The sequence below is a fragment of the Acanthochromis polyacanthus genome, chromosome 22 (genome assembly GCF_021347895.1).
Source record: "Acanthochromis polyacanthus isolate Apoly-LR-REF ecotype Palm Island chromosome 22, KAUST_Apoly_ChrSc, whole genome shotgun sequence".
Classification (NCBI taxonomy): domain Eukaryota; kingdom Metazoa; phylum Chordata; class Actinopteri; family Pomacentridae; genus Acanthochromis; species Acanthochromis polyacanthus.
In genome coordinates, this window is record NC_067134.1 from 4,407,607 (window position 1) to 4,435,056 (window position 27,450).

The following is a 27,450-nucleotide window of genomic DNA, read 5'->3' on the forward strand; positions in this document are numbered from 1 at the left end:
CTGCTCATTTGATACACCTCAATAATCTGTGTGATTAGTTTATATCATTTGATTTTCAATTTGAACTGACACACATTTGTTTGTTTTTGGTAAGGGAAAAAATGTATTCACTGTATAATTTGTTCAGTTGGCTTTCAATTTAAATGTTTCTATTTTTTATCTATATTTTGGGAAGAAAAACGGTGAAAAGCAGGCTAAGAACATTCTTATTTAACTATCTATCCATTATTCATTTCACACAACCCATACGTTCGTTCTGTTCTTACTAATACTATTTGCTTAAGATTGGAGAGTTTTTGTTTGTGGCTAGACATCATTCGGATGCATAAGGTCACAAAATCTGCTCATTATTACAAACATCCTATATGTCCTCAAATAAAAAGGTTCATATCACCTAAGCTACATTCAGTTTGTGCATATTTAACTAAACAGATGTTCTGAATAGAATAATGGGACAAATCCATATGGCTTGATCTTTGATTTTTTTCCTTTCAAAATAAAAGCCGGCAAACTAAATAGCTGTTTCCTTTTTTCCTTTTGCCGTTGTAAAACACATAGAAAATGTTTAAAGATTAAGAAATCAAACAAAATCAACAACTTCTGTTTTTGTTACTTTTTTTAATTCAATACCTAAGCCCGTTTGTTTTTATTTTGTGGCGAAACCATGGGGACTGTGGGGCGTGCACGCGCATCGCCACCGAGGCGTGTATTCCTGCAGTTCTCCACTGACGCACTTACGCCAATGGGGCGAGTCAACACACCGCGGCTCAGGGATCGCGGCAGCGGCTGCTCTCTTTGTTAATCAGCAGAGACACATCCTCTCTCCTCTGTCACACAAAGTCTGAGCAAACTTTAGTATCTGCGTCTTTGGGCTAAACACAAGCTCCAACGCTATTGACCAGTGATCAGCTGCTCGATTCTTCACCGTACCACTCACAGATTGGAGCTCCGTGCGCTCTGGAGAGACCGGGCAGCAACAGGGCTGGGACACGTGGAATGGGTATACAGTCCAAACAGAAATAAAATAAATAATATGAAATATATATCAATATGTTTCCAGTAATTCCCTTAAATATAATTACAAAAAACACCAACAAATCTTGCAAATTTGGATTTTGTTTGTGGGATACTGTTATTTCTTATCAGTGGCTCAGTAGCACTGACGATGCCGAACCAAGAGGGCGCAGCATATCATGCACCCAGCAGTCGATGCGCACTCGCAGTTAGAAAACTGTAATTGGATAAAAGTTCTATCAGAAAGTCGCATGCCTGGACAGAAGGTGTATATTTTTTAATGTAGGATTTGGAGTTTGATTGATTAAAGCGGAGCAACTGAATGCAAAATGACGCACATGCTTGGAGCCTTCAGGACGGAGATGGATGAAATTTTTTAAATGGTACACTTCCATGGGCCGGAAATCCGGCGCGGCGCCGGAAAACTTTAAGCCCTGCACATTGTTGTAACAGATCAAAGATTTTGTCTCATCTTGTGGGGCATGTGCTATACTGATGGAAGTCTCTCAGTGTGTGTTTTAGTGTGCAGTGGTCTCTGGATGACCTGATGGATAAGCCCACAGGCATTTATTTCACTGGCCTTTGGACTGATATAGACAAGTTTCACAAATATGAGGAAATTTCTGAGGCGGATATGGAGGGCACAGTGAAACAGAAAGCAGTTCTCAGTCAGTAGTGCACAGTTTCTCCAGGACAGTGTCAGATTTACACCAGCGCTGTCCTTGTCCATTTGGAAGACCCACTTGTGCCCAAGCTTTCATTTGCTGGCTGATGTTGCTTCAATATTTCCACATAATGTTCTATCCTCTTGATGCCATCTATTTTGTGAAGTGCACTAGTCCCTCCTGCAGCAAAAACACTCCCACAACATGGTGCTGCCACCCCCATGCTTCACAGTTGGGATGGTGTACTCAGGCCATCCTCAGCCAGCATCTTCACAAGGTCGTTTGTTTTTGTTCTGGGGTTGATGAGCACATTTCCCTCCAAAACAATCCTAACCTTAACCAATCTCCATCTTGAGCAGTAGGATGGCTTGACATTCCCATGGTGTTGATCTGTGCATGTAATTGTTTGGACAGATAAACGTCAAACCACAGCAATCTGGAAATTGCACCCAAGGATGAACCACACCTGTGGAGGCCCACAAATGTCTTCCTGATGTCTTGGCTGATTTCTTTAGATTTTCTAATGTCGTCACACAAGGAAGCAGTGTGTTTGAGGTGTGCCTGAAAATACATCTTAATCTATCAGAAGCTTTCAAAGTCAGGACATCATCATCTTGAAGGCATAGCAATCTTAGTGGATGCAAACTTCTGATTGTGAAGAAAGTAATAAAAATTCTCTAAAAAAAAAAAATCTCTCTTTCGTTATTCTGGCATTTAAAGATAATTTTGGTCATCTTAACCGACATAAAACAGGAGAAGCATTGCCAGATTTAATGTCAGATCGTGTAAATTAAAAAAAGGGTTATGTGTCGTTTTATACAGTGTAAGTAAACTTCTGGGTTCAACTGTCTGAATTTCTTGAGAAGGAAAAGGCTGGTAAACTCACAATGCTCAAAAGTATTATTCTCTACCAAATGCTGCTCTTTACCTTCCTGAACAACTTGCTTGAAAAACAAGACTTTTCTTCCGTTACTTATCTTCATCACCATGTAAGACATTTTCAGAAAGTATGATCAGCAGCTAGTTCAGCCTCAAACAAAAAACAAGCAGCTTCCTAGCAGTCCACCATTATATCCTCAGTACAGCTGCTTCTGCAGAGCTACATCTCTCCAGCCAACGTCACCTGGCTTTGGTCGGCCCATCTAACCAACTGGAGCAACTTTAGACATTTGAAAGAACAAATGAATGAGAATAATGTTACAGTGGTATGTTTCTCACTTTTTGTGAAGAATCCATGTTTCCTCCGTTGTTGAGCTCAGACAAAATGGATGCCAGCATTCCTCTGCTCCTCCGTCAGACTCTCCTCCTCCTGCCAATCACCTGTCACATCAAACACATCTTCATGAGGATACCACTCTATACACAAGTGTCAGAGTGTCCCATATGTTCATCAGCCAACACAGAGGACACATTTCAACTCAATAGTTCACTTTTAGCTCTTTTCAGTTTCACCTAAAACTGATACAAATGAACGTAAACTGTTAAAAATAAGGAACATAGACAGAAAACAGACATGGAAAAAGAGAATAAAGAGAACATAAAGATGCTACTGCAAGTGATTCAAGACAGGACTGCTGGTAGAAAACTGTTCATGCTGTAAGTTAGTGAATGTATTTTACTGCTCAGTGTTCTGTTTAAAGGCAGCTCTCACTCTCTGTTCTTTGCACTCTCCCATAGTGTCAAGTGTCCTCCCACTTTCAATGACAGGTGATTCTCATTGATGATTTTTCTCAGTTTGTGCAGTTTCCCCACTTGAAAAAGGATGTTTCATCTACCCAGGGTTTGAGCTATGGAAGCGAATGTGACTCAAAAGTCAAATTCAAAAGAATTAGCAGAAATGCTTTTGCATTTCAAAGTCATGGCTGCACTTTTTGACTCAAAAATAAAATGAAAAAGCAATATTCCAAAATGCAATTTCATTTTCTTCTTCAACACTGCTCATTCTGTGACTAAATGAAAAATCAAATCATTCACCTCTTTTATCAATGCTCATACAGTAAAAACCTCTGGAATCATATACAAAACCTAATCCATAACAAAACCGGACACAGGATCAGCCTCCAGGAGAGCCACATCCTCTTTCAGTTTGAAAATCCCTCCATACCTTACAGCCTTTCCCTTTTGTTGCAGACTATCATCATGCTGGGCAAATTTCATATTCACAAAACGAAATGGGCAAAGAAAACCAAATGGAAAATACTTTGAAAATGAACTCAAACAGTACTTTAATAAACAAGTCTGAAATTTGTATGGCTTTGTTGTTTGATGATGATGTTATTGCATTAAGAACATGACATCCCTGCCCCAAACCACATTTACACATGTACAAACGTTTTACAGATAAAACCGATGAAAGAGGACTGTTTTGCAGAGCTTCTTTCTCGTGCTCCCTTTCTGCAGGTCAAGGTACAGGTAAGTTTGGCAAACACAACCAATGACAAGCTGGAATGATGTGTTTCTTCAATGTGCTCCCCAAGCAGAAAAACATCCTCCGTTCCAATCTCCTCCCGGACGATGTGTGTGACTGTTGACACCTTTGGAGCTTGTTTTGTTGATGCCTGGTGAATCACCCTCTCTGCAACTCTCAATAATAAAAATAATTATATTTTTATAGCGCTTTACACAGTGCTAAAAGACAGCTTACAGTACAGAGAAAATAAAGAACAAAGCAACTTTAACATGCAAAGATAAAAAAAATAATACAAGATTATAAAATCAAACCTTCACTGTGCCTTGTGATGGAATCAGTAGGCCGCCATTGTTTTTCAGAGCTAGAAGGTGGGAGCTTTCGTTAAATGATGGTACAGCATCTCTGACCAAGCTTGAACGGCACACATCACATCACCTTCAAAATCAAAACGGAAAAAGAGGTAAAGAGGTTTTCTTCCTTCAAATTTCTTACAACCTTTCTTCAACAAAACTCCTATTTTGATGCATATCTGTTCATAATGAACCAAAACTGCTTAAACTGTGAATAACCTTGTTTGCAAACTATTATACAGTCAGATGTTCAGTTGTCTGTGTTTTTAAGTAAGTGGGTGGGTATGACTCTATGTGACTTCCTCCTCAGGCGAAAGTCTTTGGGAAACCTACATGGAGTATTAAGGACAAAGAACAGAAGAAGCCAATATTCTGGAGACCAAAGTTATTTAATTTGATCAGTATAACATTGTTTCGTAACATTTCAATTATGTGAGAGCAGTCCTAAAGAATTGTCTGAAATCCCAATCATAAAATGGCTTTGAAGAACATAGATCTCTCTCTCTCTCTCTCTCTCTCTCTCTCTCTCTCTCTCTCTCTCTCTCTCTCTCTCTCTCTCTCTCTCTCTCTCTCTCTCTCTCTCTCTCTCTCTCTCTCTCTCTCTCTCTCTCTCTCTCTCTCTCTCTCTCTCTCTCTCTCTCTCTCTCTCTCTCTCTCTCTCTCTCTCTCTCTCTCTCTCTCACACACACACACACACACACACACACACCCCCACCTGTGGAAAGTTATTCCAAGTTTCCTTGTCTCCAACGTTCGACGTACTGTGCAATTAAATGCAGCGCAATGAGCCGGCATTGTTTAAAGTGCCGTAAAATGCAGAAGGGGCCAGAACGAGGGGGGGTCCGTGACGTCACTTTCCTGCGCCACTTGAGAATGCATTTGCATTTGAATTATGAGACACTTTTTGCGGGGGAACACGAAAATGCAAAAGCATTTCTGAGTTTGCTTTTGCTTTTTCATTTAGTCACAGAATGAGCAGTGCTGAAGAAGAAAATGAAATTGCATTTTGGAATATTGCTTTTTCATTTTAGTTTTGAGTCAAAAAGTGCAGCCATGACTTTGAAATGCAAAAGCATTTCTGCTAATGCTTTTGCATTTGAGTCACATTCGCTTCCATATTGAGCAGGACTCCACTCATCAGACAGTTGCTTTCTTTCTTTTCCCTCTTTTATTTTGCAGTGGTCGCAAATTCATGAGATACAGAGGTGGCAACTTCCTTAAGTCCATACGTTAGTTGATAGATTAAGGTGAAAAACCTTTAAACAGAACACAAAAGGACAATGTTCACATTAGGGTCATTCCATGTGGTTTCACCAGATGGTGGTTAGTTTTTACTGATACTGCACTGATACTGTAAAATTCAACATTATTGTTGTTATTTTCAAATTAATCAACCATAAACTACTACAGAGCTCCCTGAATTCAAGTTAGTACATGTAATTTGTATGTGTATGTTATAATTACATGTATGCATTGCAAATGGGTGTCAACATGTCGTGATATCTACAGGTATGGCTCTAAACTAGACATCGTGACACAAAAAGGGCATTAAACTTTTTGAAGGTAGTCACCTTTAACAACTAACATTTCAAAAAGAACAAAACATACATAATACTACCATTGGAATGACTACTAATACTTGTATCCCAATTTAAAGTACTGAAAAGCAAAAAATGATTTTGACATCACCCATGCCATTTTGAGTAAGAATATCTCAGTAACTACAAATATAACCCTGCTGCTTTTTTGTACAGTGATAGAAGACAGAACTGTCTTGTAGAAAAATTTGGGGTCTCTGGTACCTGTCCCACACTGAGATTTTTGCCACCAAAAATAGAAAATTAGAAATCTTGTCCAACTTTGGGAGCTCATATTTTCCAAAGTGAGGTACCGAGAAAGCTCCAGTTTGCTAAGTTATCACACAAGTTTGTGTAGAATGGAACCCAGGGGTGTCAGAACACTTCTGTACAGTATTTCTAGTACCGGTACTTTTAAGGTCCCAAACCCCACTCGCAAGTAAGTTTTTCTTAATTTTTAGCATTTTTAGCAAGCCCCCATGGCGTAGAGAGTGTAGGGAAACACCTGGGGATGTTTGTGGGGCACTAGCTACATGCAGAGGCCTTGTTTACCAACTCACAGCTCTCTGGTATGTCTACAGGCTGAGAATTTACCACTTAAAAATGAAAAAAAAAAAACCTGGCGAGGCTTTTTTTGGAGCTATTTATAGCCCAAATTCTGAAAATTTCAGACCCCTACAACTCAGAAAATATTTCAGCTACAGGCCTACAATTTTGCATAGAAAGTACTTTTGTGACTATCTAATGGCATACAAATTTAGGACTAATTTGAAGATGGTGCAGCAACACCCCCAAGGAATATCTGGTCATTTCACCTGGAATGACCCATTACTGCATTCAGCAAATAGTAACAACCATTCCTCATGGACATTTTCACCACATTGGCAAATGCTACTCCACTCAACTTATGTTTGTCAACCTCAACACCACATAAACTGAAGCGACAAATCATGGCATGAGCAATATTCTACCCAATACTATGCCACACATGAATTTATCTGCATTTTAAAGAGTCGATTTTGAATCACAGTTTAACAAATTACTCTGAGCATTTATATCAAACATTTTTTAAAACATTTTATACTTTTACTTCATGGTTTTAAAATTATTTAAAGTGCATAAAGTGCTTTTAAAGTGCAATCTTTTCCAGATCCAATAAATAAATAAAGGGCATCGTAAAAACCCACCATTACAAACAGGATGAATTCACTGGTCTTAGCTGGAACCCTCTAATTAGCACCAATTAGCCTGCAATCTTATTTTCAACTGAATAATTAAAAAACACACGGAAATTATTGGTAAACAGACAAAGTTGACTCCGTGGCTAATGCTAATGCTAACACATACTGCAGTGGCACACATCGGCAGCTTAAACAGTCTTTTAGAGTCTCTCGAATTCTGCTCTTACCGGCTGCAACCCGGATTTTGGAGATGAAGGCAATCCTGCACAGTTTGCCACAAATCTTGATCCTTTCCCAACAGAAACTCACGGACACTTTGTTTGAACTCGGTCATTCATTCTCAGTTCCTCCTCACTGAGGAGTCCTCAGTGTTGCGTGTGTCCCCTTGTATGCCGTCGGTGGCAAACTTGGAGCCGCAGATTGTTTCCGCCCCAGCTGAGTGTAGGACCTGTGCGTAAATGCTTCTCCTTTGAGTTTTCAGCTCCTTCCAGTTTGACTTGACACATAAACTGCTTTGCACTCTGTGTCACATGTACCTTCAGAGCTCTGAATAAAAGAACAAAAGATTTATTGCAAAGAACAAAAAGGCTTTGCCTCCACAGCAGCTTGTTATGAAAATGATTGTATTTGATGATTGAATGTTCTTATTCATTGTAATACTGTGTGATGTGTGCTAAAAGAGGAACAAGGACACGAGCTATCATCAATATTCTTTCATCTTACATGTCTAATTAAAAAAAAAAGACATTATATAAATATGCACTACTGTTCAAAAGTTTGAGGTCACTTAGAAATGTCCTTTTTCTTGAAATCAGTTCTTTTCAATGAAGATAGCATTAAATAAATGATAAATCCAGTCTAGACCTTGTTAATGTGGTAAATGACTCTTCCAGCTGGAAACGGCTGATTTTTAATGGAATATCTCCATGGGGGTACAGAGGAACATTTCCAGCAACCATCACTCCTGTGTTCTAATGCTACATTGTGTTAGCTAATGGTGTTGAAAGGCTCATTGATGATTAGAAAACCCTTGTGCAGTTATGTTAGCACATGAATGAAAGTGGGAGATTTGATGGAGAACATGGAATGGTCTGGATGACCCCAAACTTTTGAACGGTAGTGTACAGAAGGATATGGAAATCATAACGCAGTGTTTGAGCGGTCGTAGGTGAGCTGGTGTGCTAAGGATGAAGAGTGGAAAGGCACTTGGTTCTGATGATATACCTGTGGAGGTATGGAAGTGTCTCGGAGAGGTAGCAGTAGAGTTTGTGACTGGGTTGTTCAACAGGATCTTAGATAGTGAGAAGATGCCCGAGGAATGGAGGAGAAGTGTGCTGTGTTCCTCTGATGCTCACTTGAACTAAAAGCATTTGAGCTGCACAAAGTGTGAAATGAGAGAGGAAGCAGTGAATCTCCAAACTGCTGACAGACTTTCACACATTATTGTCCAGTGAAAATCAGCTTTTTGTGCTGCCACACTTGATCCTGACTTGAGTCTTTAAGTCCTGTTCTAGTGATGAAATGAGAACTTCCTTCATCTTGTGTGTGATGGAGAAGAATAAAGGGCTGTGGCTAAAAATCCTGACTCTGAGTTCTTCATTACAAACACACATTATATCAGCTGGTTATTATTCATCCGCTTTATTCTACTCAACATACAAATTCATCCTGAAATCCTTCCATTTCTGTTCTCAATATTCTACCAAATATGAAAGATTCCTTTGGAAGCAGATCTTCAAGGATTTTAGATTTGATTTCCAACAATCAGAATGTTAGAAGTTTCCCTGTTGATCATATTTTACTGATAGTTTCTCCCAAATGTTTCAGCTCATTTTTACTGGAATATTCTGAAGTAAAGTTTGTGTTTTCTGGTGAATGGATCAGATCTCACATTTAGTTTCAATCAAACCCTGAGGCTTCTGGAAAATACACACAGCTTTAAAATAATGTTGGATCATCTGCTGGCTGTGTCGTTATTAAATGCTTTTAGAGTTTCATTATTTTAACCCTCGTGTCGTTTTGAAGTTTGAAAATGTGGAAAATAATAAATATCTTCACAGTGAAACTTCTGATGTCCACATTTTAACATTTTTGGGACATTTTTGAACATTTTTTGGTGGAAAATGAAGAAATGTTTCTAAAGAACATTCACATAAAAATCAACCAAAATCCAGTAAATTCTCTGGATTTTGGTTGATTTTTATGTGAATGTTCTTAAAGAAAATATCAGAAGTTTTACTGATAAATATGGAATCACTTTAGATATTTTTGGGATTTTTTAGAAGATTTTTACTCATTTTTTGAAAATATTTACAAGAATTTTCCTGTCAAATTAGGGGGATTTTGTTTTGTTTTTTTAAATAAAACTTTTAAGGAATTATTGGAATTTTCTTCCTGAAGGTTTTTGCACATTTCCATAAATTTGGTGAATTTTTTTGCTGAATTTCTGGATTTTTTCCTGTTTTTTGGTGCCGTAAATGAAGCCAACAGGAGAGTTGATATCCAGAGCTAATAATAAACAGCAGAGGACTGATGGGTCTCCTTGGTGTTTGCTCCTGTTAACATCTCATCTTCTAGTAGTTCCACATTGAAGGAATTCTGCTGGACAACATTGAGAGCATATGAATGAATTTTCACTCCAAAATAATGCAGTGAATGTCAAATAAAGTGGTGTTGAAGCTTGTCAGAAGCTTTCAATAAATGTAGAAAGAGTGTAAAAGCAGCATCCTCTACCAAATGAGCACAATCCATCAATCATCATCAAAGTGTCCAAATTCCAGAGAAGACATGAACTGCAGACTGTAAATGAGTCAAAGTATCAATTTAAAATCATTTCTAGACCATGATCACAAAGTCAAATACTAGATTGTTCTTTTGTCCTTTTCTGTCTCATTTTCACAATATTTTGTCTGGTTTTTGTCTCATTTTTTGTCTTTTTTAATCTGACTTTTGTGGTTCTGATCGTGTAGTAAAAAGCGGTCCGGCCCACTTGAGATCAAACTGGGCTAAATGTGGAACCTGAACTGAAATGAGTGTGACTCCCTGACTGAAAGCTTCTTTGAATGCTTCAAACAGTCATTCTCTAATATCAGCCCAGAAAAACGGATCAAAGTTGGTTGTAAGTCCATCTGGAGCCGCTGATTTCCCCAAAGACGTTTTCATTCCAGCTCTATCAATCTCTCCAAACATGTGCTTTTAAAGTCAGTCTGAGGAAGAAATGCTTTGACTTTTAAAGAAAAAGCTGCTGAATGTAAATGCTGATAGAATCTAAATCTTTCATCTGCTCTTTCTTCTGGATTGCTCCCAGTTTGATCATCAACATTTAGAGGCTGATTGCATTTCTCTCTAATCCACTGAAATAGGAACTGTTTTTCTCCCCATCTTCCATCCATTTAGCTCTGGATGCTAGAAATGCACCTGGTGCTTTATTCCAATCCAATTCATCTCCTTTAGATTGGAACCCAATCACTTCTTCTTTCTTCCTATCAGAGAACACATTCATTTTACAACACTCATTCATATCATTCATCAACTGTCTTTCTCATTCGTTTGCTTTCTGACACATTCTTTGACCACAATCCACTGAGTTTTCTCTCACTTTATGTTGGAAAAATTCACATTTACTTCCAGAAGAACCAACGCCATCGTCTGACCTTAACCCTCCTGTTGACTTCATTCACCAAAAATATTGTTTCCTTGTCTGAAAAAAAAATCCAAAAATTCAGCAAAGAATTCCGCAAAATTCTGAAAATGTGTAAAACCTTCAGGAAGAAAATTACAATAATTCCTTAAAAATTTTATTTAAAAAAAAAACCCTAATTTGGCAAGAAAATTCTTGTAAATATTTTTTAAAAAATGAGAAAAAATCTTCCAGAAAAATCCTAAAAATATCTAAAGTGACTCCATATTTATCAGTAAAACTTCTGATATTTTCTTTAAGAACATTCACATAAAAATCAACCAAAATCCAGAGAATTTACTGGATTTTGGTTGATTTTTATGTGATTATTCTTAAAGAAACATGTCTAACGTTTCCTTTTTTTCCACCAAAAAATGTTCAAAAATTCCCCAAAAATGTTAAAATGTGGACATCAGAAGTTTCCTTGTGTAAACATTTTATTTTTTCTACATTTTAAACTTTAAAACGGGTCAATCTGACCGTCAGAGGGTGAACTGAAGATCAGATTTTTCTCTCCATGCTACAGTCCTGCTCATCTTCATTGAATTTCCAGTATTTCTGTCTAAATGTTCTTCCTGTTTCAGGCATTAATGGAACAGTAATTCCACAGGGATCAGTAGTAGGAGCCGCTCACATTTCAGTCTGACAGACACATTTGAACATTTCTAGAGTTGTCAGCCACAGATCTGTTCTTGATTTACAGCTTCCATGAGGCCTGATCCATGAAAACTGTCTGAAATTAGGATCATTATGTCTCCATTTGTGCCAAATGTTTTGATGTTTTGATTGTATTTGTGCTCCACATATTTGGTAGGGAGTCTATCCAACCATTGGTCAGGAACACAATTCACTAAAATATGATCAGTTTGTGTTTGCTTCTAAATTCTCTTCTAATAGAGTTTCTTGTTGCTGTCATTTCTCAGTCAGCGTCTTCACTTCTTTCTGCACTTTTCCCACCTGTTCTTCCAGCTCCACTCTTTTCTTCTTGTATTCGGTAACCTCCTCTCTCATCACTGCTACCAGGCTGCACTTTTCCTCCATTTTTCTGCTCAGCTCTTCCATGTGTTTTTCCTGGATATCAAACCTGTCTGTGAGCAGATTGACAGCTTCTAGGATTTTCTTCCTGGTACCAATGAGTAGTGGTGATCCAAACATCCACAAAGGAAGAGAAAATGAGTCTCCTTTCTGTTCAGAGTCCTACACTTCATTTATTTAGACTAAACTTCAGATGAAACAAACTATGAGGGAGCGTTTGATGATTTCAGGAAAGTGTTGCTGCTCAGAGCTCCATCTTACTGGAAGTCTCTCTGATCCAACTAACAAGTCAGGACTCTCTGGGATTCAATCTGGGAAAAGTCATGTTGTTGATCCACCACTAGATGGGAGCAGAGACTCACACAAACCTCTGTCCCCGCAAACATCAATAATCAATAACAATACTGATACAACATCAACCAATAAACCAAGATTAACAATATTTGTGATAGTTTTGAGTCATATTTTTGTAATTTTTCATATTTTTTGCAGTTATGAGGCATATTTCAGTCATTTTTAAAAATCTCTGTGGTAGTTTTCTCTCATATTTTGGTCATTTTATACATATTTGTGGTAGTTCTGTCTCATATGTTGATCATTTTATGCAGATTTCTGGTCACTTTATCCATTTCTTGGTCATTTTATTCCAATTTGTGATAGTTTTAATACTAATATTTAAATGAATCTGATTATTCTCCATCATTTCTAACACTGTTGGCTCTAAATCTTCATATTTCTACATGTTAGTTTCCCTCTATGATCAGTAATACTGGAGGGTCTGAACCTCAGAATTTAAACCTGTCCTTTAAGGCACATATTCAATACACTGTAAAGAGACTGATGTTTTTACTTGGATTTTATTTTAGAAGTAAGTCTTGCTTTTCCTTTAGAGTGAAACAGAAACTGGTAGAGTCAACTTTTCTTCCGATAATTGATTATGGTGATGTGTTGTATATGAATGCCTCCGATCAATGCCTCCACATGCTGGATTGTGTGTCTCATGGTGCTCTGAGGTTTATGACAAACTGTGGAGTTTCAACTCATCATTGTGTCTTATACGGTAAAGTAAATTGGCCTTCATTATATGTGTGCCGGCTTGGCCATTGGTATGTGCTGATTTACAAGGCCATTCTTCAGATGACTCCATCTTATTTATCACTCCTTTTAATTCCATCTAATAGGTCCTACAGTCTCCGATCTCAGGACTTTTTACATTTTACTGTTCCTAAGGTCAGAATAGAAATGAGGAAGAAAGCTTTTAGATTTTCTGCTCCAACTACATGGAACACTTTGCAATCAGAGCTCAAACTCCAAAGTTTGGTATCTCTGAATGTTTATAAGTCTATGATAAACTCCATTACACCCAGGCTTCAGGAGTGCAAATGTCCAATTTAACTGAAGTGTTTGACTAATCCTTTTGAACTCTTTTAACCAAGTTTTTTAAAATCCAATTGTAAATTGTATGTTATTTGTATTTTTTAACTGTATTTGTAACGTGTTGAAACTTTATGTGCTGCCAATCTAGGCCAGGTCTCTCTTGTAAAAGAAATCTTGGATCTCAATGGGACAAACCTGGTTAAATAAAGGTTATAATAATAATAATAATAATTATAATAATAAACTGCTTCATTTCATTTGTCAAACCAATCTGATTTATCTGCAGGAAAAACTGATTTCAAGAAAAAGGACATTTCTAAGTGACCTCAAACTTTTGAACAGTAGTGTATATTTATATAATGTCATATTTTTTTAAAAATTAGACATGTAAGATGAAATAATATTGATGATAGCTCGTGTCCTTGTTTCTCTTTTAGCACACATCACACCGTATTACAATGAATAAGAACATTCAATCATCAAATACAATCATTTTCAGAACAAGCTGCTGTGGACGCAAAACCTTTTTGTTCTTTGCAATAAATCTTTTGTTCTTTTATTCAGAGCTCTGAAGGTACAGGTGACACAGAGTGCAAAGCAGTCTATGTGTCAAGTCAAACTGGAAGGAGCTGAGAACTCAAAGGAGAAGCATTTACGCACAGGTCCTACACTCAGCTGGGGCGGAAACAATCTGCGGCTGCAGGTTTGCCACCGGCGGCAAAAAAAGGGGACACACGCAGCACTGAGGAGGAACTGAGAATGAATGACCGAGTTCAAACAAAGTGGACGTGAGTTTCTGTTGGGAAAGCATCAAGATCTGCGGCAAACTGTGCAGGATTGCCTTCATCTCCAAAATCCGTGTTGCAGCCGGTAAGAGCAGAATTCCGGAGACTCTAAAAGACTGTTTAAGCTGCCGATGTGTGCCACTGCAGTATGTGTTAGCATTAGCATTAGCCACGGAGTCAACTTTGTCTGTTTACCAATAATTGCCGTGTGTTTTGTAATTGTTCAGTTGAAAATAAGATTGCAGGCTAATTGGTGCTAATTAGAGGGTTCCAGCTAAGACCAGTGAATTCATCCTGTTTGTAATGGTGGGTTTTTACGATGCCCTTTATTTATTTATTGGATCTGGAAAGGATTGCACTTTAAAAGCACTTTATGCACTTGAAATAATTTTAAAACCATGAAATAAAAAGTATAAAATGGTTAAAATTTTGATAAAAATGCTCAGAGTAATTTGTTAAACTGTGATTCAAAATCAACTCTTTAAAATGCAGATAAATTCATGTGTGGTATAGTATTGGGTTGAATATTGCTCATGCCATGATTTGTCGCTTCAGTTTATGTGGTGTTGAGGTTGACAAACATAAATTGAGTGGAGTAGCATTTGCCAATGTGGTGAAAATATCCATGAGGAATGGTTGTTACTATTTGCTGAATGCAGTAATGCGAGCATTGTCCTTTTGTGTTCTGTTTAAAGGTTTTTCACCTTAATCTATCAACTAAACGTATGGACTTATGGAAGTTGCCACCTCTGTATCTCATGAATTTGCGACCACTGCAAAATGAAAGAGGGAAAAGAAAGAAAGCAACTGTCTGATTGATGAGTGGAGTCCTGCTCAAACCCTGGGTAGATGAAACATCCTTTTTCAAGTGGGGAAACTGCAGAAACTGTGAGAAAAATCATCAATGAGAATCCCCTGTCATTGAAAGTGGGAGGACCAGAGGTGGAAAAAGTACTGAAAAAATGTAATTGAGTAAAAGTATCTTTACTTTGTTTAAATTCTACGCAGAGTAAAAGTAAAAGTACCCATCTAAAAATGTACTCGAGTAAAAGTACAAAATTACTTCATTTAAAATGTAATTTGAGTACAAGTTACTTCGTTACTTTCATTTATTTAATGCAAAAAAAAGGATGAGTCACAGGGCCAGGTTGGGAGTCAAATTTGGCCCGGGACTTTTTGGACCAGACTGCCCCCCCCCCCCCCCCCCGACCTCTTCAACAGAGTCTTGGTTGGCACTAAAAATTATGACATAAGACAACAAACCTTTGAACCTTTGAGTATTTAATAATTACTCACATACAGTATACTGCTGAAGTGGAATCACTGCAATGCAAATACACACATACACTACAACTTCAAAACAATTTTGAAAATTACAATATATTACAGTTTTATCGCTAATTAGCGATAACTAGTTAGTATGCTAATTTAATATTTAGCGCTGCCTCGGCTCCTCCGGCTTCCGCAAAGGCAGGATCTCTCTCTCTCTGTGTGTGTGTGTGTGTGTGTGTGTGTGTGTGTGTGTGTGTGTGTGTGTGTGTGTGTGTGTGTGTGTGTGTGTGTGTGTGTGTGTGTGTGTGTGTGTGTGTGTGTGTGTGTGTGTGTGTGTGTGTGTGTGTGTGTGTGTGTGTGTGTGTGTGTGTGTTCTTGTACTTGCTACATTGTGAGTACCATTTTCTGCATTTAACTATCAAAGTGAGGACATTTTTACAAAGTGAGGACATTTTGGCCGGTCCTCACTTTGAAACAGCCATGTTTGAGGGTGAAGACTTGTTTTTAGAGAACAGGTATGAATTGAGGTTTGGTTAGGGTTAGGGTAAGGATTAGGGTTAGGCGATCAGTTGTGATGGTTAAGGTTAGGGTAAGGCTCTAGGAAATGCATTACGGCTATGGATGTCCTCACTAAGATAGAAGTACAAACGTGTGTGTGTGTGTGTGTGTGTGTGTGTGTGTGTGTTAGCGGGGTGACAGTCGTAGCTTTGTGAGGACCGGCCGCCGCGTTTAACCGCAGCTGTGAGGACATGACGCTGATCCATCCCATTCGCCCGCATATGGATAAATAAACAAAATTATTTAATAAATACCAGCGCACCGGCCCAGATGTGGACCGGCCATTCGGTCATACGACCGAATGAAATAACGCTCAATCTACCCCTGATGAGTCATGAATAAAGTTCAGCACAAGTTGTTTTAATCAACTTTGAGGCGTATTAAAGTGCACATCCGCACTTAAAAAAGCTCAGCTGAGCTCAGTAACATGATCCTCAACACAAGGAAAACAAGGACAGTCACAACCTGTACTGTATAGTGCAAGGCAAGGTCACGCAATTGATGTTCAGTTCCGGGGACACAGTGGTTTTCCGCCCGCATTTAATTTTTTTCACTATCAATATTGTACTCAGTAACGTGAGGGGTTTCAAATGTAGCGAAGTAAAATACTTGGGTCAAAATGTAATTGAGTAAAAGTAAAAATTACACATTTCAAAAACTACTCTGAAAATTACAAATTACTCATAAAAAGTACTCAATTACAGTAACGTGCGTAAATGTAATTCGTTACTTTCCACCCCTGGGGAGGACACTTGACACTATGGGAGAGTGCAAAGAACAGAGAGTGAGAGCTGCCTTTAAACAGAACACTGAGCAGTAAAATACATTCACTAACTTACAGCATGAACAGTTTTCTACCAGCAGTCCTGTCTTGAATCACCTGCAGTAGCATCTTTATGTTCTCTTTATTCTCTTTTTCCATGTCTGTTTTCTGTCTGTGTTCCTTATTTTTAACAGTTTAAGTTCATTTGTATCAGTTTTAGGTGAAACTGAAAAGAGCTAAAAGTGAACTATTGAGTTGAAATGTGTCCTCTGTGTTGGCTGATGAACATATGGGACACTCTGACACTTGTGTATAGAGTGGTATCCTAATGAAGATGTGTTTGATGTGACAGGTGATTGGCAGGAGGAGGAGAGTCTGACGGAGGAGCAGAGGAATGTTGGCAGCCATTTAGTCTGAGCTCAACAACGGAGGAAACATGGATTCTTCACAAAAAGTGAGAAACATACCACTGTAACATTATTCTCATTCATTTGTTCTTTGAAATTTCTAAAGTTGCTCCAGTTGGTTAGATGGGCCGACCAAAGCCAGGTGACGTTGGCTGGAGAGATGTAGCTCTGCAGAAGCAGCTGTGCTGAGGCTATAATGGTGGACTGCTAGGAAGCTGCTTGTTTTTTGTTTGAGGCTGAACTAGCTGCTGATCATACTTTATGAAAATGTCTTACATGGTGATGAAGATAAGTAACGGAAGAAAAGTCTTGTTTTTCAAGCAAGTTGTTCAGGAAGGTAAAGAGCAGCATTTTCTTTGGTAGAGAATAATACTTTTGAGCATTGTGAGTTTACCAGCCTTTTCCTTCTCAAGAAATTCAGACAGTTGAACCCAGAAGTTTACTTACACTGTATAAACGACACATAACCCTTTTTTTAATTTACACCATCTGGCATTAAATCTGGCAATGCTTCTCCTGTTTTATGTCAGTTAAGATGACCAAAATTATCTTTAAATGCCAGAATAACGAAAGAGAGATATTTTTTTTTCGAGAATTTTTATTACTTTCTTCACAATCTTGGACTTGACTATGGACTTCGGCCATACTATGTTCCAAGGGAGTTCAGTCACATCATAACAATACTTGTATACATTCCACCCAAGGCAACTGACTTGGTTCCATGTGATGTTTTGCATTATACTGTTGCTAGGATACAGACTCAACATCCTGAGGCACTTGTAATCATATCAGGAGATTTCAATCATGTCAGCCTCTCCTCTCATCTGACTGGATTTACATGGTTTAACTGCCCTACCAGAGAGAATGAAACCCTAGACCTGCTGTATGCCAGTGGCGGACCGTGCATTTCACACCTCGGCCTTCAGTGGTGCTCCGTCTGAATCAATCCACGCCACAATAACTATTTTATGGCTATAAAAACTAGGGATGGGAATTTCGACTAATTTCCGAACCGACTCGTCGCTAATTTTATTGGCGACTAGTTGGTTTAGAAAACTTGCAATTTAACCCTTTAAGTGCCAAAGTCGCAATATTGCGACAAGCAACATTGCTGAACATAACAAGCCATAGCTTCAAATATACTGCCTCGTGTGCCTCATGTACTGTGGATGGCATCAAGAGGATAAAACATTATGTGGAAATGTTGAGGCAACATCAGCCGAGCAAATGAAAGCTTGGACTCAAGTGGGTATTCCAAATGGACAAGGACAGCGCTGGTGCAGATCTGACACTGTCCTGGAGAAACTGTCCACTACTGACTTAGAACTGCTTTCTGTTTCACTGTGCCCTCCATATCTGCCTCAGAAGTTTCCCCAGATATTTGTGAAGCTTGTCTATATCTGTCCAAAGACCAGTGAAGACCCCATGTTTCTACGAATTAACAATAAACAACAAAGCTCTCTGGAATGTCAGCGTGTTGCCTTCTTGGCATAATTTATTTGTCTATTTGTATTGCTTTGCAATATCATGGAGCAGGCGTCCCAATGGACCATTGTAGTTTTTTTTTTTTACCCAGCCATTCATTCCACTCAATCATAAGCAGGTGATCTCTGAGTACATCCTCGGTCCGATTCCCCCGGAGTCTCCCGATGGTCTCCTTGTAACTCCTCCAGGCCCTCCCAATGTGTTGAGTGTGGCATCCTGTAACAGCATTGACATACTCCACACTGTGGTTGACTGTATAATGCTTGTATCCAAATTCAGGCAGAGCCTGACGGTAAGCCCGTCACTCATCAGTCAGTATTGTGGATCCCGTCCGAACATGGTGCAGAACCAGTGGAATCAGCTCTCGTCTGGTCCATCTTTCCACCAAGCGGAGAACAGGGATCGTCTTCTTTCCTGTCTGCTTCACACCCAGCATTCCAAACACCCACTTTTTCCGTGTCCACCCACCAACCATTCTTCCACGTCCAAACTGTCAAATTATTCAAATACAACACATATTAGAAATGGTAGTTATTCACATGATGATGCTTGACCAATATATGGTAATCATTTGACCATTAAAACATAAAATTGGAGTTGTAAAATTATTATATCTCTGTATCTATCTCTGTAAGTGTGGATTCACCCCTACCATTGTATGAGCAAATCCTAGTTTTCTCATGACAATGTTTTCAAATTTGCTGTCAGCATTAGTGAGCATTAGGTGGCAGTCTCCTTACCTCATATTCATACAGTGTCAAAACCCACAGATACAGCTCCTCGTGGAAAATAAATTTGTCACAATGACCTATTGAGTCTGCCATTTTGGATTTTCCACCGTTTCAAATGTTAATAAAAGCACAATCTTTTCCTACTCATACATCTGTCTCACCCAATATTAAATCAAAATATATTTTTCCTCTTGCCCAGAGTGCTGTCTGTCCACCTTGATAGTTTTGGTGTGATTTGCCGTTTTTTTTTTTTTGTTTGTTTTGTTTTTTATTTAGATATCTGCCATATAGATGTCTGCCTCTACTCCAATATGACAGAGCTGAAAGGCGCTGGGTTTGTGGCACAAATTCCCACAGAAATTTTAGGTGTATGGCTGTTTCCACTGACCTTCCTTAAATGGCTTTCATCGATAACCACAAACTCTTTCTGCCCTCCCAGTCTCTGTCCTTTTCTCCTCTTCCTTCTCTCCATTGCCTCAACACAGACATTTCGTAGCTTTTTGGCCATCTTTGACAGTGTTCTTGAATTCCAAGCAATGTCCTCTGTCATCATGTCAATTTGTCTCAATCGTAGGCCTTGTGCAAACCTCAAAAATACATAAAATGAAAATGTTGTGGCCTTATGCAGACAATACTTAAGCAAATACGCTTGGGCAGGCATTCTTTTTGGGCATGACAGTGATTCAAGGTACAGTCCAGCAATATCATCACTACCGATGTGCCAAAGTTTCATGATGGAACAAACTGCATAGGAGCTATGATTAATATTGCCTCCCTCAGTAAAGTAAATGAAATAGACAATAATTGGAATAGAATTAATCTGAAAAGAAAGCACATCTTCCCTATACATCTCAGAGGGGGGCCTCTATGAAAACCCTCTGGGATGATTTTCTTTTAACAGACTGCTTGTGCTCATGGCATATGCGACTATATACTATAACCCACCTCTGGCTTTTAGAATAGGACATAGGAAATCTAAATTACAGGCAATTTGATTCTTTCTGTTAATTTAGATTATTTCTACGTAATTAAAAAAAAATGCATCCAGTTTTTATTTTAGTATTATTTCCATACCTGTACAAGAATCACATCCAGTTGAAAAGGGTCATCTTGGATTTGCTGAAGATAGATTTGTGCTGGATTGATTTTTTGACAACGCCTTTGTGGTTGGTCCTCTGTTGACAAACCCTATGAACAACACAGCTACTTATGAGTGATTTGTTGGAATTCAAAAGATAAACCATAATTGTTGTGATCTATGCTTAAAACCTCTCCAAAAATTTGTTACAATGTGATTACTATGTAAAAATGAACATTTTTTGAAGAATCAACACAATATGTAGATAGTAATATTATTATAGATAAGGCAATAAATACATAAAGAATTAATGAATAAATGAATAACCTAATGAATTAATACTGTGCAGGGCTGTACGCTTAGCTTTTTCACTAGGAGCACAGGTGCTCCTAAATGAAAAAATTTAGGAGCACAGAAAAACATTTAGGAGCACTATGAATTTTCACGATGAATTGCACAATTTTATTATTAACATTCACACAACAAGCCAAGCAGTAGGCTCAGTTATTTAACGCAGAGAACATCCTGTCCCACATCTTTTTGTATTCAAGTCGTCCTGGCACGCTTGGCTGAGTTCATCCAGCGGTCCACAGCAGGACTTGGATCAAAGTCCTCAAGACATGGCCCCTCCAAGCTGATCCTCATGAGGTCTTCGGTGGTGGTCAAATAAATGGATGTAGTTCTAACAGTGACATTGCACAAACAAAGCTTCTCCCACAAAATAGATTATCATCCCTCACCAGTGTCAGATACATCAGCTTCATTGGTCCTCAGGACTTTGTGAACTAATAAACCAATGTATTTTTTACAGATGGACATCTATACTACATCCGTCACAAGGAAACACCAAAGCCCATGTTTAGAGTGTGTGTGTGTGTGTGTGTGTGTATTTTGTTAATAGTTTGCAAAGAATTATGTTTGATTTTGTTCTCATAAAAGGAGGTGTACATATGTATGTGTATTTTGTAATTAGTTTGTAAAGAATTATTGATTTTGTTCTCACAAAAGAAAACAAAACTTTCACCAATATGGCTTCCTTTCATTTGGAGTGTGATTGGTCTACTGACTTCTTTCTTTTGTCATATTTTCCATTATCACTCAGATGGCATTGTGTTACATTTTTCTAATTTCCAAGCAAAAAACTCGGTGGAAGCCACCATGTACACAAGACCTTATACAACAGCAGCAGAGGTGCAGATGTTGTAGCTGAGAAAGTTTGGAGGTTGTCACTTCTTTGCCAAAATAATAGGGGAGTCATATTTTGTTAAGTGGCCCAACACAATCTGACTGCAGATTTTATTTCATATCATACAATCTGCACAGTTAACTCAACCTGCATATTTCTGTTAAAGTCCTAGTTTTGAAATAGTCTCTCTGTTCTTAATCTGCCATACTGTGATCTGTTCTTACAGACTGTAATTTACTAGGATTTAAAAAAAAAAACTTGTTGTAATTTGGTGTTGTAGCCGTTGTAGCAAATAATTTCCCAGGTGTGGGATAAAGAATTTCAATTCTATTATATTGTTAACTGGCCCAATAAAAATAACAACAATTACAAATAACTTTATACTTAAGAACTATACTTATATTAAAGACTTTATACATAAATACCAGACATATTTTGATGCCATATCTTGCATTTGTAGGGGAGTCTGATTATAGGTGCAGAATGCATAGATTGGGTTAACTGATGACAGTTTTAGTTATTACTTTATGGTATTTAAACTGTTTCACATGCTTAATTTAGTGTCATTTGCATTATTATAATTTAGACAGACACAGTATTTGGTTATTTCAAGTTAATGTGTTCATAAAAGCTAAAGACAAAAATAGGAGCCTGTCGCTTTAAGAAAGTGCGGCGATCTGTGTGATGCTCGGTACTGTGTGGGGGAGACGGCCTGAGAGTCGAGAGGAGCTCACGGGTTTTCTGACCATGTCGTGTTGTAGCGTGCCGATGTGAAAAAAAGTTGTTGAAGAAGAAGGTGTAGGCTATGACTTTTAGTTTGATCCACTTTGTGTGGATTTATTTTAGGAGCAAATGCGAATGATAGGGTTGACATCTGTACTCGCACGTGTGCTCCCTTTTTATTTTTTCTACTTGCACCGATCTATTTTTAGGCGCATATGCGAGTGAAACGCTCGCACTGTACAGCCCTGCTGTGATGTAATCTGGTGCAGATTAAGTTAATTCAAGGGGGATTGGGTAACTTTACTTACCATTTATATAAATCTCCACGACTGCAGGCCTTCATCTTCATTTGGTGATGGCAAATGTTGCATTTTATTTTCTTTTTGAGAAGCTTTCTTTTTTGTAGCCATTTTATAAGTTTCAAGGATCGTTTTCTTTTAGACTTAGAGCCTTCAATTAACTCTTTCATTTCAGTGGCTAAACCTGGCATTTTTCCGTGAGTTCGACCTATTCAGACTTCCTGTTTGCGCCAAAAATGCAAAAATGTGCCATGAGGTCACAGGTCACAGGCTACAGTTCATGCTGCGTTCGTGTATGGTCGGAGGTGGGAAAGTTATCTCAGACCTATGTAGCAGTACTACGTTATGATTTATAGCTCTCGTTATTAATAATTGGGGCACCACCCTAGATCTCTAGGGAAAAAATTAATATTAATAAAAAAATTAATATTCATAAAATTTTTGATCAATCTCATATCAAAAAGTCTTGAATCCTCGGTTAAATTGACCACATTCTACACAAAGAAACACAAGACTGTACTTTGATCTAAAATGAGGTATTTATTAACTATTCTATGAAAATAATGACAAGTGAACTATGTACAATGTAGATATGGTGTGTGTGTGTGCGTGCAGGACTACGTGTGTGCGTGGAATGTGGGAGTGTGTGTGTGGTGTGTGTGCATGTGTGAGGGATGTGGAAGTAGGTGTGAGAGAGAAGGAAATATGGTGAGGATTAGCCAGAGCTAACCTGACGAGGTAACCGGTAATTTGGATTAAGAATTCTAATGATTTGTAAAAGAATAAATTGATTAAATGAATTAAATGACCAAGCGGTTAGTACATCACCCATAGAATGGAATCAGAGCAAACTCAGCTGGAGTTATTGAAGTGAACCGTCATGGGGCTGGGACTTGCGGGGCCTTCAGATTCGCAGCACACGGTCTGGACCTGCGGGTTCGGAGCGGTGCGTCGTCGTTGTTGTTGTGGCCACGCCTAGATGTCCTGCCGCGGGTTGATCGGTTCTATGCAAAGACCTGATCCAGCAGATCTCCGGAGTTCTCAGCTGAGTGCTTAAAAATGATGGTTCTCAGGCTTTAGCCAAGAAAAACGGGTGTTGATGAAAAACGGTCAAAATTAAGAAAAATAAATGCTGGTTCTGAATCTGTTCTTCAGATTAAACGAATAAAATTCGGCTTAACGTGAGCAAAATGTCTCCTTAAGTTACAAAAATATTGAAAGATAAATAGTTAACAAACTTAGATGGTGAGGGAATTTCAAAGATAGAAAAAACGCACTTTAGGTAAGAAAATAATGGGAATCTCTGTCATGGATTCCCCAGGTAGTAAAAAGAGTAAGAGAGAGGGTCGGTAAGAGAGTGAAGGTGGGGGCTACGGCTGACTTTATCTGTGGGTCCAGCTAAGGGGAGGACCTGGGCGGAGAGAGAGAACTTTTAGGTGTGAGTCTGGTGGAATTTGGAATCTCTTTGTTCTCACAAAGTAGAGAAGAAAGAGGAATCCAGAATGGATTAAAATATGATATTAAACGCGCAAAACACGATCTGTCTATCCCACCATATTCAGTTGTGTGAAAGTGAAATGTGTAGATTAATACATATGTTCATATGATGTGAATCATTTCATTCATAACTATATGTTTATGTTTATGACATTAGAAATATGTATCACAGTGAGAATATAACAACAAGTCAGAGATTTGGTAACAGGTAAATACAATGGTCATCATTCAACCTAAATGGAGAGGAAATTCAGAGATTAATAAGGGAATTCAGTCCAAAATCCTGTGGGAGAGGTCAATTAACCAGGCATTTCGATATCTAGGCTTCTGTCAAAGATATAAATATCATTTTTGGATATGATGTACAACATAATCTCACTATAACTTTGGTAATCAGGAAAGAACAAAATAAATCTCAGAAATATGAACTTTGAAGTAATTAGTCTCTTCAGTTAAAGAGTGTGTCTCTCTCTGTTCCAGCCTTCTGCCATAAAGTTTTACGACTTGTTATCTGATCTGTGGAAGGCAGAGACGTCTCCGGCTGAGGGTCTCCTAAAGCTGAAAAGGGATTTTAGCATGAAAGTTCATTAAACAAACATCCATAGCATATAATTGAAAGTCATTGTCTTTTAAAAAGAAGAAGTTATTCCAGGGGTTTAAATGTTCACAGGAGCTCCATCCTTCTGTGAATGAAAACCTACAGAAATACAAATGTCTCAATCCTCCTATAGAGATGGGTGTTGGTCAGTGCTGGAGAGAGGGAGAGCTTATCTGAGTTTTGATCAGTTCAGGAATTCCAGGGCCTTTGCAGTCTTGCTACACCTACGTGCGTTCGAGTAACAAAGTCGGTGGTTGAGGTAATTAAAATTCATAAAAACTCATAAAATGTAAAATTTTCTCGCCGTTTACGATGTGGGTGGCCATGGTAAAATTACGTCATACGAAGAACTGGGATTTAGAAAACATACTGACTGTTATTCAGTTTTTCCTACTTGGAAGTGGTAATTTACGACCTCCGACTTGTACTTGAACGCAGCATCACTGTTCATGCACATTCAGACCGTTTCAGACCTTTCTCTTGCCAACAACAGCCTCCTGCAATGTGCATGCAACTGAACTGATTTTTTTTTCTGTAAAAGTTTGTTTCACCATGCCCAAAAGACCTTTCACCAGATCTGGAAAAGCCGTAAAAGAAGACATATTGGCGATACTGCCCTCGTGTACAGAAAAAACGCAACCAACAGCACCTGATGCTAGCACCATGGCGGCCGACAGTAGCGATGGCGGTGAATGCAAGAATTTGAGGGAGACTAAACTCGACCGAGAGGATTTTTATATTTCCAGTGACGAATCTCAGACTGTCGGTAAGTTAGCTAATGTTGATTTGTTAGCACTTGTTTTAGCCTAACTAGCTTAATGTTAGCTGCTAACGTTTATTTTCATATCTGAAAGTTCGCAGTAAAAAAAGGTGAAAATGATACCTTGTAAATTAGTTTTGTCCGGTTCACACTGTTCCTTGTAGGTAGGGCCTGGAGGTTTGTTTGATGCAATTTGTAAACAAAACATTAATTCATTCTCCATTGAGGTGTGTTGCCCAAAACCCACCTTGGTCATGCATTTAATACAGCCTGAAAAGTCCCTAGTATGTATTGGTATGGACCAAGGTTAATAAAGCAGTTGTCCGTAATATGGCAGAAGCACACATGGACTCCGGGGAGTTTTGAGTCTTCAGAGGCTCAGACAAAGGGAATGAAAATAGACTTCTATGCTGGGTGTTGCAATCAACAACACAGCAACAACTCTCACAGAAATGCGTTAACAGACAAAACATTTTTATTAGGTAGCTTGAGCACTAAATATTAAACTTCATAATTTTTTTCTTTACTTCCCATTCCAGGGTTTCTCACAGGGAAGTTACTAGACCTGGTAGTATTATCTCTAATTACAGCTCTGTAGTATGAATAAGTTTTAACATACAACATTAAAGAACTGGAAATTGAATTGTCTTCAGAATTCAAATATGTATCATTTTGTACAGTATCATTAACTCTTAGTCACAGTCATGTTCAGACTATCTCCCATTATGTTCTAATATTCTATTTTTGTTCCAACTCCCTTTACCAGCATTTCACTTAAACAACTTTTTTTGCACACAAATTGTCAACATTACAAATACGAATGATTAAATTGTGGACACATCTTTTTGACAGCTATCTTACACCAAAGAAGACAATGTTTCCTTCAGAAATCATGACCCAGTAATTCAAGACTATCCATAGCCATTGTTGTGAGCAGTTTCATAGAGAACTATTTTCTACCAAAGATGACTGTCATAATATTTTTTTAATGAAACTGTTCATGAGGTTTGTGGATTATCTTGAGTAACTATGTTTTGATTTCTGGAAAGAGATGTGCTTTTCAAATGTAATTCTTGGCACATTGAGCTAATTTGTTTTCCTACTAAATTAGATTACTGCAGTAGTAAGCATAGCAATTAGATAGACCGGGCTTTGCAGAAGTTCTGTTACACGGTTTCATGATCTTTAGAGATGTTTATATGTCGGAGTGAAAAATTTCATTAAACAAACTGAAAGTTCTACCTTATAGGCAGGTGTCATTAACACAAATTTGTTCTCCGGTGAAGTTGTATCAAGATGGAAGTCAAAAGAGTTGAGATATTTGCTCTCCTTCATGCTGGCCACAACAAGTCTGACAGAGCCAAGCAGCTGAACATCAGCCCGATGACCGTCCACAGAGTCATGGAGAGGGTCAAGAATGGTGAAGATCTTTCAGATCTTTCAAGAATGGTGAAGACCTGAAAGATCTTCACCATTCTTTAGCCTCCCCGCGACTCTGTGGACGGTCATCCGGCTGATGTTCAGCACGAAGGAGAGCAGATATCTCAACTCTTTTGATTTCCATCTTGATACAACTTCACCGGAGAAAAAAATTTGTATTAAGGACACCTGCCTATAAGGTAGAACTTTCAGTTTATTTAATGGAGTTTTTCACTCCGACATGTAAACGTCTCTAAAGATCATGAAACCGAGTGTAACAGAACTTTTGCACAGCCCGGTACATATAAATATAAATACTTGTGATGATGTAAAGAGCAGTGGTGGCTGGTGGAGTTTTCTCCAAACTTCAAAATAAAACTTCACTATTAGTCTATATTATATAGGGACCATTCTCAGGCATGTTTCCCACTGTTTTTGCACAATGTAGAACAACAACTACCATTAACATTGTAAAAACAACACCACACAATTAGGGCCAGCTTCTATCTCACCTTTGTGCACTCCGAAGATCAGCTGGGCGTCACAGCTGCTGCTGTTGCTGAGATGCACTGTCTCCCACTATGGCACTTGGTGGTGTGTG

The 27,450-nt window shown here is 38.4% G+C and overlaps 2 protein-coding genes and 2 long non-coding RNA genes across 34 annotated transcripts in view; 1 reads left to right on the plus strand and 3 right to left on the minus strand.

Annotated features, from left to right (window-relative positions):
* Positions 1-7,601, minus strand: part of LOC127531985 (zinc finger protein OZF-like) — a 165,992-nt gene extending 158,391 nt beyond the window's left edge. For 3 of the 26 annotated variants that reach the window (XM_051942807.1, XM_051942799.1, XM_051942798.1), the window contains exon 1: positions 7,425-7,598. Coding sequence is in view for 6 of the 26 variants with exons in the window: in XM_051942787.1 (XP_051798747.1) it covers positions 2,898-2,957 (60 nt within the window). In the remaining 20 variants the exon portion in view is untranslated. Of the gene's footprint in view, positions 1-2,897; positions 3,878-3,903; positions 4,525-7,424 lie in introns of those variants that run through there. The other 23 variants (XM_051942830.1, XM_051942810.1, XM_051942787.1 and 20 more) reach the window with 22 other exon arrangements.
* Positions 1-27,450, plus strand: part of LOC127531963 (gastrula zinc finger protein XlCGF26.1-like) — a 90,447-nt gene that overhangs the window by 53,793 nt on the left and 9,204 nt on the right. Inside the window, exons 1-3 of one of the 6 annotated variants that reach the window (XM_051942644.1) lie at positions 13,820-14,158; positions 14,769-14,918; positions 17,019-17,120. In XM_051942644.1, the coding sequence (XP_051798604.1) occupies positions 17,103-17,120 (18 nt within the window). In that variant the 5' untranslated portion in view covers positions 13,820-14,158; positions 14,769-14,918; positions 17,019-17,102. Of the gene's footprint in view, positions 1-13,819; positions 14,159-14,178; positions 14,380-14,768; positions 15,038-16,642; positions 16,688-17,018; positions 17,121-27,450 lie in introns of those variants that run through there. The other 5 variants (XM_051942643.1, XM_051942648.1, XM_051942647.1 and 2 more) reach the window with 5 other exon arrangements.
* LOC127532100 (uncharacterized) lies at positions 15,334-20,096 on the minus strand. The gene is made up of 2 exons (XR_007939354.1): positions 19,678-20,096; positions 15,334-19,048 (listed from the first exon to the last, which is right to left on the minus strand). It is a non-coding gene; the product is annotated as an uncharacterized LOC127532100 (long non-coding RNA).
* LOC127532112 (uncharacterized) lies at positions 20,803-26,616 on the minus strand. The gene is made up of 2 exons (XR_007939371.1): positions 24,895-26,616; positions 20,803-22,900 (listed from the first exon to the last, which is right to left on the minus strand). It is a non-coding gene; the product is annotated as an uncharacterized LOC127532112 (long non-coding RNA).